Below are 12,634 nucleotides of genomic sequence, written 5' to 3'. Positions count from 1 at the left end.
AGTAGACAGGGACTGTACTCGTTGGAATTTAGAAGGATGAGGGCGGATCTTATAGAAACATATAAAATTATGAAGGTAATAGTTAGGATAAATGCGGGCAGGTTGTTTCCACTGGCGGGTGAAAGCAGAACTAGGGGGCATAGCCTCAAAAAAAGGGGAAGTAGATTTAGGACTGAGTTTAGGAGGAACTTCTTCACCCAAAGGGTTGTGAATCTATGGAATTCCTTGCCCAGTGAAGCAGTTGAGGCTCCTTCATTAAATGTTTTTAAGGTAAAGATAGATAGTTTTTTGAAGAATAAAGGGATTAAGGGTTACGGTGTTCGGGCCGGAAAGTGGAGCTGAGTCCACAAAAGATCAGCCATGATCTCATTGAATGATGGAGCAGGCTCGAGGGGCCAGATGGCCTACTCCTGATCCTAGTTCTTATCCTGGCCCTGTGTAATCTCCTCCAGCTCTACAAACTCTTAGATATTTACACTCATTTATTCCTGGTCTCTTCAGCCTCCCCAATTGTAACTGCTGTACCATTAGTGGCTGTTCCTTCGGTTGCCTAAGCCCCAAAGCTCTGGAATTCTCTTCCTCAACCTCTTCCTTTCTACTGTGCTTTCCCCCTTTAAGATGCGCCTTAATATATACCACTTTGAACAATCTTTTGGCCATCTGGCTTAATGCCTCCTTGTGCAGCTCAGTGACGTGATGCTACTGTGATAAACCTTAGGACATTTTATTATGGTAAAAGCATAAAAGTTGTTTCTTATGGATGGTATCTCACAGAAGTTCAAATATATATAGATATTTATAAATGCTGGTGTTCAAAGTTAGCACTGAAACAGTTGAATCATAAAGCTATGGGTACTCAAATCCATATAGATTACAATGCAGATAGTTTGTACAGCTTTATTTATTGGGGAGCATTTGCATCAGGAAAACTGAAAAGCTACAAACAAAAAAAAAGGAGAAAACAGAATCATCTCTAACTGATTCTACACAAGGTGTCAAAACACTGGTATTGTTTACAATGCACAAATGAATTCAAAATGTACACTTTTTTTTAACATGGATTGTGATAAGGAAGGCACTATTCAGCTGCTTGTAGTTTAAACAGTTATATAGAGCACAATCCATGTTTTCCCAGTAATTACATTATGTACCGTATATATTTCATGCCTTCAGAACTAACATTGTGCTCCTTGCCTGATGAGAAACAATGATGGGAAGAACATGATTCATACAATTGGAACATAAATTTAACTCCACCTCTAAATATACAGCAAACATCTAAAAGCTTAAAAATCTTCTAACACCAAATATTGAGAATCCCCAAACCAGATACTGTATGCAATAAATTTATGAAACTTATTTTATAGTGGTTAATATTGAAACCCCCACCCGTCCCCATTCTTGTCAGTGTGCAGGAATTACAGCTCCTCATGGGTCATCAGCAGTTCCACAATAGAGAAAATACAAAAAGGAGTATGAAATTCAACATACGATCCTCTAGCCGAATACACAGGAGAGCCTTCACAGTAATGAGAATTTCAAGTAGACGATTTTGGGGGTATGAAAAGTATCATTTTGTTGTTGCTACATCAACCTCCAAAAGATGACCAGCTCTGACAGCTCAATTTATTCTCCTGCTGAATCCACACCCTTCAATTGGGCCTCATATTTTCATTGTTCCTCCATACCAGGTACCTCAGCTTCTCAGCTATTTAAATGATCGCATGAGGAGATGGTTAGGGAAATCAGCCAATTTTCCTGCCTCTGTCCAGTTATCCCATAGCTGATATTGCTGGCGTAGACACGATACACCAAGTGGCCTCTTTTTGTGCCATCAACTTTCTATGTTTCTGTGACTGTACTCATCCAGGAATACAAGATGACCACCGAAGTCTTTGAAAGAGGGAGAGGATGTGGGTGTGTCCACCACTTCCAATTCTCTGCCCGCCCACTGCTTGGAGGTTTGATGTGAGCTCATTCAAGGTCAGTTTAATGAAATTGTACTTCAATCTGTGCTGTAAGATTCCATGATAGGTTTGGGAACATCTGTCCCCTTACCGTTCTGATTCTGCAGTGAGCGATCCACTGCTGTCCCACATAATTTTCTGATATACAGCAATAAACTCCCAATATTGCCAAGAGCTCACTCTGCATACATATTCGACCCCAACTGAGAAAAATGGGTTGGGTTACATCAGGGATGGAGTAGTGAGCAGGTGTCCTCCTTCACAGCCTCCAATGGCTTTACCGCTCAGCGGAACGTGAAGTCCAATAAGTCCCATATTTTTTTAAATATTGGTTCATTTATCTTGGAAACTGCAAATATTCAATAGGGTCAAAATAATAGACAGAGGAACTAGTGAAGTATCTGCAAAAAAGTTAATCAAGCATAGATCTCACATGGTACAGGAGCTAGAGAAGATTTTCTCAATTGTTAGCATGCAGTTGAGAGATGGAATACAAGGAAATCTCTCCTGTGTGAAATTCAGCAGTGCAATGCCCTCACTGAAAACATAGCAAGCTTATAGGATAAATCATTTCATTTGCAAGAAAAGTACATTTATAAATGCAATACACTACTCTATTTATATCTTTTTAAATTGGGGTTGGAAATAACAATGGAAACCTACCAACACTGTCTCAACCAGAAGGGAAATTAGGCAACAATGGGATTAATTAACACTCAATATCACTCTTCATTGGGCAAACACCGTTATTTGTTTAAAAAAATTACTTTCTAATTGAAGGTCTGTGCAACCACAAGAGCTGTATCTCTCCAAGATGGCATCATTGTAACTTCCAGGTCTCAGCTACTTTTGTTTGCCTTGTTATATTATTCTCCATGATACAAACAACTGAGGAAATTTTAGTCTTACAAATCTAAATTGACACAAAGTACCTAACAAAAGGGCATACAGTATGTTGAATGTGATGTGTTCGATTACACCACCTGTAGTAAAATTGGTGTGAAATAAATACTTCAAACTTCTTTTGTAACCTTTTGGTCCAAACACATAAAATGTGCAATATGTACAGCATTTCATCTTTTTCGTACTCTGAAGTTACAATACTTTGAAACACTTTAAAAAGCACCCTAGTAAAAAATAGTTCTACAGGTAAAAGTTTACAAGACACAGGAGTCCCTAAAACATACCACAATCTCATTAGTAATAACAGAATGCCATCTACACAATTGATGCACAGTTTGTGTAAATGGATTTCCTTGCTCATTTTTCCATCAATGCATCTAATGTTTGTCCCTAAAATCTTTACAGATGGAAGTGGCTCATGGCAGATTTGATACAAACTGCAGAATAAGATTTCTCTTCTGCTTTTATTGGAAAAAAATTCATTGGACTGTTCAAGGTAGCAACTGATTCAGCAGAAAGACATTTTTTTAAATGTTGTTCTTCAGGTCAGTAGAGTGAAAACTGTTCTTAGTTTATTTTAGGATAGATTTTTTCATAGAAAAAGCTCTTGCTAAGGAGGTAAAGTTCACCATCCTTTTCTCTCACTGCGTGAGCTCGAATGAATTGAAACTGTTCCAGAGCAAACTCGTAGAATTCATTTTCCATTTTCCAGATCTCAGACAGCTGCAGTCTAGCAATGGTCTCTTTAGTAGGCAGCTTCTTCTCTGTTGTTTTTCTTAGATGAGATTTCTTTCCTGTTAGCATGTGAAGGAGAAAGCCAGAAACAAAGGGCAGTGTCAGAGATTTTACCATTCAATGTACAACGACACAGGTCAACTCTGTAGATTACAGTGGGCTTTGCTTCAGTTGCAAAAATTAAATCACAGATCAGTTGAAGCAGAAAACATTAATAGAGAAGAGGAAGAATATTATTATGGTTTTGTGATTTTCCTTAAGGACACAAGAGCAACCTGAATCTCATGGCTACTAGCTGTATTTGTCAATCTTATTCTCTTGATTTTCCTTTTTTGAAAATGGGACAAAATCAAAGGGACGTGGTTCAAGTTGGGAAACAAAAATCTGCAGTAACTGGCCTTTCAATATCACACTTATTTGGTTATTATTAGCCTACATTTAAATCTGGTTCCCAATAAACACTGATCCTGAGCTCACTTCATACATAAACTTCCAGGCTTCATCAATGCTGATCAATGGAAACCCTGGTCCACTTGTCCCACATCTTCAGCTTGATGGTATTGAGACCAATAATGCACCCACAAAAGTGTACTGCTAGGAAGCATCTGTTGCAAAAGCAAATATATTTAAAATGATAAATGGATTGGAATGGTCTTTACCTGTAACTTATCTTTAGTGATCGCACACAACCAGTCACTGCTGAAGTGACAATGAGGAGGCACTTCACAACAACATGGTAATTGCTTCTATCCCTTTGCGGAAGGATTATACCTTATATCACACAGTCAACTCGGAGTGGGAGCATCAAGATTTGAGATCACTTTAGCATTGTACCAGCATGTTGCTCATGGACGACCGTTACCTATTAACTTTTATTTATAACTGCTTCAACCTAGAGTGTTGCTGGGGTTCTCTGGGATGATCCAGTACAAGTACAGCTCGAGTAAATTGGCCCAGGGATAAAATATTGAACATTAAAATGGGTGGCTTCACCTTAATTTCACACCAATAATTATTTTTTTTTAAATACACCACTCCAAAATATGCTTCTTAGAGACCATAGAAATTTACAACATGGAAGGAGGCCATTGGCCCATCGTGTGCAAACTGGTCTGCAAGTAGCCATGCAGTCTAACCCCACTTTCCAGCTCTTGGCTTGTAGCCTTGGACAACACTTTAAAGTCTAAGTTCATTTTCCAATAATTTTCCCACCAATAAGGTTACATTGACTATCCTCTAATTATTTGGTCTCTCCTTTTCTCCCTATTTAAATAATGATACAAATCTTGATACCATAAGGACTATTCTCCCTACCGTGTTGCGTCCGGCGCACATACTGCTATTCCCGGAGATTAGTGGGAGAGTCCCTAAATGGGGTTTGCGCCGGGGCGACGCTCTTGGTCCAAGGCACAATCTGGTTCATAAACTCAGTGGGAAGGAACCAGATTTGCATATTTAAATGAGAATCAAAACTCATTTGAATATACAGTTCCAGATTTTAGCCTGAATCAACTGGCTCCCGGGATTCACCACCCCTGCTAGCTCAGCTTGAGGCTGGCGGGAATCGTAACTGACCTCCATCAACAGAGACCAAAGGTGATGACTACGCCGAGGGCTCGGAGGCGATTGGAGCCTCTTGCCGTTTAGGGGAATTGCCACGGGAGTGCCAAGGGTTGTAACCTGAGATGGGTGGGAGGGGCATTGGCAACCCTTTCATTGTGGGGTGTCGGTCATTTGGGGGGGGTTGGGGAAGAGAGACGCAGTGTTGTAGGCTTGCTTGGAGGTTGGGGTGTCTTTGATCTCCGAGGAGCCAGCCTGGCCAGTGTCCTTAGGTCCTGCATCTCTTTCCCGGCAGAAATCTTCCCATGCTCGAAAAAATTGATTAAGCATGGGCGGGTTGCAACAGGAAACACGCCAGAACAGCCAGCAGGATTCTCACTGGTTTCCCCGCTTGAAATGACACATATTTTCTGAGAATTCCGTGCCGTGCTTGTAGCCAGAAGGGATTGGAAAATAATGGTGAGAGACTCTGATATTTCTTTGCTTGCCCGAATTGCAGGCTGATAATAAGTGGTCAACTCTGAGGAGCCTTAGAATCCCTACAGTTCAGAAGGAGGCCATTCAGCCCATCGAATATGCACCGACTCTCTGAAAGAGTACCTACCTAGGCCCACTCCCTCGCCCTATCCCCATAGCCCCACCTAACCATTGGACACTAAGGGGGCAATTTAGCATGGCCACCTAATCCACCTAACCCTATCCATCTAATCTAAACTTTAGATTGTGGGAAGAAACCGGATCACCCAGAGGAAATCCAAGCAGACAAGGGGAGAATGTGCAAACTCCACACAGTCGGCCAAGGTTGGAATCGAACCCAGGACCCCGGCGCTGTGACACAGAAGTGCTAACCACTGTGCCACCAGTCGAGTATCTCTAGCCAAAAAGGGCTTCACAATCTACATGCTTAACAGATAATATAACAATCTACATGCTCAACAGATAATATGTCTTCACAGGTGATTGCAGTTGTATCAGAAGATAACCGAATAACTGAAATAAAGAGATCTTATCTGATGAGACAAGCACCAGGGGATAACCTGATAAACTGAAGCAATGATACAATTTGGTGGCTTGTGGCTTGCTAAGTGCAGGGATAAGGTACAAATATACTGGCGAACAGAACACCGGAAGCGACAACCCAGGAGCAACTATTGCGAGAAGAGGAAAGATGAACCCTGAGCTTGAAGCCCTGGAGAGTGTGAGCTGGAGCCCAGAGACTCCAGCAATGGTAGTCGACGTCTGTTAGCCCAGCGTGACTCGGATTTGACTCACTGATTTTATTTGGGAAATAGATCTTATAGTGCTATAATATCAAGTAATAGTTAGTTGAGCTTGTTAAATAAAGAATGACTGAACAAATTCCAGCAATCTAGTGAGTTTGGTTCGCCAAATAGATCGGGCAGCAGAGATTCGGTCAATACCTCAATTCACAGCCTGGAAACATTGCATCTGGCCCTGGGGACATAAACACTTTCAAAGATGTTAAACCCCAATACATCCTCTCTTTGTTAATCCCATCTAATATTTCACTCTCCTCCTCATTAATTGCAATGTCTGAATCGCCCTCTCTTTTGAGAAAACAGAAGTAAAGTATTCATTAAGAACCATACCAACATCCTTGGCCTCACATATAGGTGACGCTTCTGGCCTCGAACAGGCCCTACTCTTTCTTTTGTGATCCTCTTGCTCTTTACATATTTATAAAAAATCTGTGCACTTTCCTTGATCGCAATATTTCCTAACTTCCATTTCAATTTTACTCCTACAGTTTCTATGCTCCTTCAGATCTTCTAAAGTATTGAGCACTTTATTTCTGTTATCAGCTTCCTTTTTTAAAATGTCATACTTTCTTTTCAGTGCTCGACACCCAGGAGGCTCTGAGTTTGTTAGTCCTGCCTTTTATTTACCTTGAGTACACACTGGGTGGATCCTCCGTCCGTTCATGGCAGAGGGATTCTCCGGTCCTGTTGCAGTGAATGGGATATTTGGCTGAGCGTCAAATTCTCCATCCTTGCTAGCAACGGTTGCAGGATGGACGCGCAACGGAGAATCCGGTCACTTGTTCTGAACCCTCACTATCTCCCACTGATCTGGTACTCCCAGCTAGCTAGTTCCTTCAGTTAAACCACACCCAATTTAGTAAAATTAGCTTCTCCCCAATTGAGAATTTTTAATCCTCATTTTTCTTTGTTTTTTTTAATATCACTACCCTAAATCTACCTGAATTATGATCACTTCCACCATGGTATTCCCCAACTGATACCGCTTCCATTTGTCCAGCTTCATTCACCAAAAATAAATCCAGAACCAACCTCTCTCTCTTTGGGCTTGCTGCATATTGGCTAAAATGATAGAAGCTTATTGACAATAGCAACAGTCACCGAGTAACAATAATTAAGCCCAAGGTCGCAGAAGATATTGATTTTTGAAAGCCATTTTTCTAAATTCTAGATCTAAAATTAGGATCTCTTAGAATACGATTTAAGAGATTATCAATACATTATCAAGCATGCATCATTTTTCGACTGACCTGTACGATACAGTTCTGTTGCTCCTCTAAAGAAACGTGGCAAGGCTGCCTCGAGGAGCATTATAAAGTCTTCCAATTCCTCAGTTATCCCGACAAGGAGATACTCATTAACCAGGTTGTATTTGGCTTGCTCCAAAGCCCATTTGCTTCCAACATTCCTTTAATGACAAAGAGTAATGACGGTTTGTAGTATGCAGACAGAAAAAGGATTTGCACAGATCCGTCCCTTTTTAATTGCAACTAGAACAGAACAAGCAATTAATCTCTTTCTTTGCTGTCGCAGTGTTACAATCTTATTAAAAACAGTGATGTTTAGGAAATAGGTCACAGGTGCCACTATTTTTACCAAGGTGAATAATGAGCTTTATTTACAACCTTAGACCTTCAAGTCTGGTAGGTTTACTGACAGTCTGACAAATACAGTTACTGATCACTGGGTAGCCTGTACTTTGCACTGTTCACAGCCAGTTATTCATTAGCAGGGTCAGGAGAAAACCACAGGCATATTCTGCACAACTATGTTTAACATATATCCCTTTGAGCAATGCAATTCGTAAGCTTTCAAATAACACCCAATTTATAGAAGAATGTACTTTGAAGTTGCACCTATTATATCACAGCTTACCAATGCCTGGTCAAACTAAAATTGTGTCACTTGGTGATTATTTGCTAATTAATAGTACAACGACATGAAAAAAAGGTTCGCTCAATGCAGACATCTATGCCAGTGGCCATTTCGCAACAGAGCCCTGGTTGCTGCTATGAGTGTCCAATGCCAGTGGAACTTTCTATACAGCATACTGATTATCCTAAACTTCTGGCTGTGCGTGAGGTGTGAAATCCCACACTACAACAGTCAATTTTAGCAGTTCTTCAAAAGGTCAATAACTACTAGGATTGTACATTCATTTCTAAATATAACTGAAAGAGTTTTGTTTTAAAATTGAAAGTTTAACGATGGCCATGAGCATTTCACTGTCATTTTGGGATGTTTTCTAGTTGGCAATTTGCTGCAAGGATTCAAAAGCACAGACCCGTGAAGGATGTTTTAGGTTTTGTTTCCTTAAAACCTCTCTTTCGTTAGAATGAAATGTTCTTATAACACCCGCATTATTTCACTGTAGTTTAGGGATAACCAGAATGTACAGGTTTAATTATAGAGGCAATATCGGCATCCTAAAAATAACAAAACTCCTGATACCAACCAATTTTTTCATTATTGTCTAATCAGTAATAAACATTGAAACGTCAAGTACAAACAACCTCCCATTCAGATAAAGGGTTTGGAGAAACATACTGTACTCAACAAGCCGAAATTATCCAAATACTATTTTCTTCCAATTCATCATGTCTCTTCACATCAGACATGTATGAGGAATGAGAACCTTGACCGCCAAGGAAGAACCTACTTGGGTTCTGCCAAGGACCTCCCCTTGACAGGAAATCAGATTGTGTGAATGTAAACCGTATGAAATTTTATAATATGTCAATCACATGTTACTTAAACATGTTACACGGAATCGGAGATACAATTATTTCAGTAGTCACAGTGTCTCAGTTTATTGTCCTATCCAAAAGATCGTACCTCATAGTAGTCAGTACTCAAGAAACAAGGGGAGGTGGTGGCATTGTGGTATTGTCACTGTATTAGTAATCCAGACACCCAGGGTAATGCTCTGGGGACCCGGCTTTGAATCCCACCATGGCAGATGGTAAAATTTGAATTCAATTCACAATGACCATGAAACATTTGTTCACTAAAATCTTTTAGGGAAGGAAAACTGCCATCCTTACTTGGTCTGGCCTACATGCAACTTCAGACCAAGCAATGAGTCTTAAATGGCCTAACAAGCCTATCAAATCAAAGGCAATTAGGGATGAGCAACTAATGCTGGTCCAACCAGCAACACCCATATCCAATGAATGAAAGGAAACCATGTGCTTAGAAAGTAAAGCTTTCCTTAACTACAACCCCAGAGGTTTCTATTTTTCACTGCACTCATCCTCACTGAGATTTACAGTATAGTATAATTTGTGCCCAACCAAGGGTTTTGTGATAATAATATAATGGAAAAAGCTATTTGATGTGTAGCAGTTTAAAAGTGAGGAACTTTCCATTTATTGGATTGGATTGAATTCAAAACCCAAATCTTTACGGCAGAAGTTAACATATTATTAGAGTAACGCTTTGGGCAACAGAAAATCAAAGGTCATCTAGGCCTACCTCTCCAAGCTTCCCATCAGGGCCCTTCCTATGATTCTGAATTTTCCCAACAGAAATTCAAACAGCCCTTCTTTGAGAATTTTGATTTTCACCTTTGCTAATAAATGTTCAACAATTCCACAGTCTCCTTCTTAAAAATTGGCCCAGATCTTCTGGTCTCCAGATCATACTTCCCCTTACTCCAGATATGTTTGAGACCCCATGGAAATCCTAACGCACTGACTGCGTAGGAATTGCCTTGGAGGTTTCAACTACTGGTGGGCTAGTCTCCTGCTCCCCGGGATCTTCTGAAATGTATCCGAGTTAGAATCAGGCTATGGGCAGTTCAGACTTACTTACCTGGATAGCTACCCAGGAAGTGTTAGACAGAAAAATCTGAGTCTAACTCCTGGGAAACAGTATAACTCACCAATCCAATCACTCACACTGATTCCCCCCGACGTGGCCATTTTGACACCCTCAACCAGACCTGACCTCACCATGCCGGCCATCCTAGCCCCACCACGTCACCCAACCCCTTTACCCACTTACCTCGTCCACCTGACTTTTACCTACTTGCCTCACCCACCTGCCCCTCTATTCCTTACCTCATCCGCCTGCCACCTGACCCCATTACCCAATAACATCACCCACCCGCGGCCCTACTCCCTTAGCCACTGACCTCACCCACCTGCCAACCTACCTCACCCATCTTAAACTCTACCCTCTTATCCACTTGCCTCACCAATTCCACCTCCGTAGCCACTTATTCACCTGTCACCCTACCCACTTATTTTTCCCACCTTACACCTTTACCTCACCCACCTGCCACCCTACCCTTTTACCCACTTATATCACTCACCCTGCCCCCTTACCCACCTGCCCAATCACGCATTCACTCAGTCATACACTAACAACTGAAAAGCTGTGTAAACATCCCAGCTTTTCAGTGCTTAGTGAACACTTCCAAGAATATTTATGTCCTTTAGGACTTGGTGAGCTCAGTCAGCAGTGTTGCTGAGCCACTCTTGGTGATGAATACTGAAGTCCCCGACCCAGAGTACATTTTGTGCCCTTGTCACCCTGTGTTTCTTCCAATTGATTTTTAACATGGAGGCAGAGGTGTTAAGTGGTAACCAGGAGATTTTCTTGCCCATGTTTGACCTGATGCCATGAGACTTCATGGGGTTCAGAGTCGATGTTGAGGACTCCCAGGGCAACCCTTTCCCAACTGTATATCATGTCCTGGCATTTCTGGTTGCCATGTCCTGCTGGTGGGACAGGACATGCTCAGGGATGGTGATGTCTGGGACATTGTCCATAAGGTAGGATTCTACGGGAATAACTATGCCAGCCTGTTGCTTGACTAGTCTGTGGGACAGCTCCCCAATTTTGACTCAAGCTCCCAGATGTCAGCATGGAGAACTTTGCAGGATTGATCGGGCTGAACTTGCCATTGTCATTTCTGGTGTCTAGTTCGATGCCGGTGGTTCGCCCGGTTTAAGACGTGAAAACACGGCACCTAAATCCCAGATTCTCTTTTCTACTTTGTTACCTGCAGTACATGGTCATTAAAGATTCAATCCATTCTCGTATCATCTTCTTAATCTCATAACTTTACATTTATCAATGTTGAACTGGATCTGTCACTGTTAAATATGCTAAATCTGCCATTTCACCCAAGATCTCCACTGTTGCCATTGCTATTTCAGTACCAATATATGGGTAGCTTTTATGTTCAGTGTCCATTATTGTCCCCTAGGTTCATTTAACATAGGACTTCACAGTAACCAGAGAGAAGGGAATTTTCATTGTCACCAGTCCAGGCTGCATTTCAATCCACCTTACAAATAATGCTTTGTGGAATAGATTTATCATGCTTTTAAAAAAAATCTTTCTGTAAATTAGTGTGCTTATAAAGGTGCTGTACATTCTGTACAAATACATCATTTACAGCAAGGCTATATTTTATTTTTAAAAAATTAATATTTATTATGAGCTTTAATGAAATACTTTACATTTTCTATTGTACCTACCAACATTCTGAGCTGTGGCCACAAAAGAATGGAATCTGAAGCCAAAGTTTCTCTGGAGCACAGTCTGACCCACCAGCTGCAACACATTCATCAAATGTCTGATGTGGGGAGGGGTGGGGGAAGAAAGAAAGAAAAGCAAGCCAACAGTAAATCAGTACAAGCATAAATAAGTGCTGACAATTCAGACTCTCAAACCAATACTTCAGAATCCTCATGATGTCAAAGTTAGGATGGCAATTTTAAGACACTACATGATTTTTAACTCAATTAATTTTGAACATGCTTCAACAAACTACTGCAATAAATGCCGATGGCCCTTTTAATCTTACTTGGAACAGAATTTGAATTCTTTCACAATTTTCACAAAAGTTGAGAAATGCTAATGCAAATACTTTATTAACCTGCCACTCCTTCAATATTACAACACCAGCTGTGTTTGATAATTCAATTAGATTAATCCCAAATAAATTTAGTTTGCAAAACAGTGTACATTTGTCAAATATCCAGTTGACCGTCGTAAATTGTGAGTATTTCAGAAGAAAGATTGTTGCTCTTTTAGATGATTACAATAGATTAAGTTGAACTTAGTTCTGGAATCAAGGCCATACTTGTTAGTAGGTAATTAACATGCTGTCTTATTAATATAATTTGCATTAACAGAAATATAACCAAGTTAAAACTGGAATATAAATTTGTTGAA

The 12,634-nt window shown here is 40.6% G+C and overlaps 1 protein-coding gene across 1 annotated transcript in view; it reads right to left on the bottom strand.

Annotated features, from left to right (window-relative positions):
• Window positions 1-883: 883 nt before the first annotated feature.
• LOC119964379 (heparan sulfate 2-O-sulfotransferase 1) overlaps window positions 884-12,634 on the bottom strand; it is a 362,490-nt gene continuing 350,739 nt past the window's right edge. The window contains exons 5-7 of the mRNA XM_038793773.1: window positions 11,935-12,032; window positions 7,696-7,853; window positions 884-3,664 (exon numbers count right to left, since the gene is read on the bottom strand). Of these exons, the coding sequence (XP_038649701.1) occupies window positions 3,438-3,664; window positions 7,696-7,853; window positions 11,935-12,032 (483 nt within the window). The 3' untranslated portion in view covers window positions 884-3,437. The remainder of the gene's footprint in view (window positions 3,665-7,695; window positions 7,854-11,934; window positions 12,033-12,634) is intronic.

The sequence above is a fragment of the Scyliorhinus canicula genome, chromosome 4 (assembly GCF_902713615.1).
Source record: "Scyliorhinus canicula chromosome 4, sScyCan1.1, whole genome shotgun sequence".
Classification (NCBI taxonomy): domain Eukaryota; kingdom Metazoa; phylum Chordata; class Chondrichthyes; order Carcharhiniformes; family Scyliorhinidae; genus Scyliorhinus; species Scyliorhinus canicula.
Note: the sequence above shows the minus strand (reverse complement) of the source record. Positions and strands in the feature narration are given on the sequence as shown.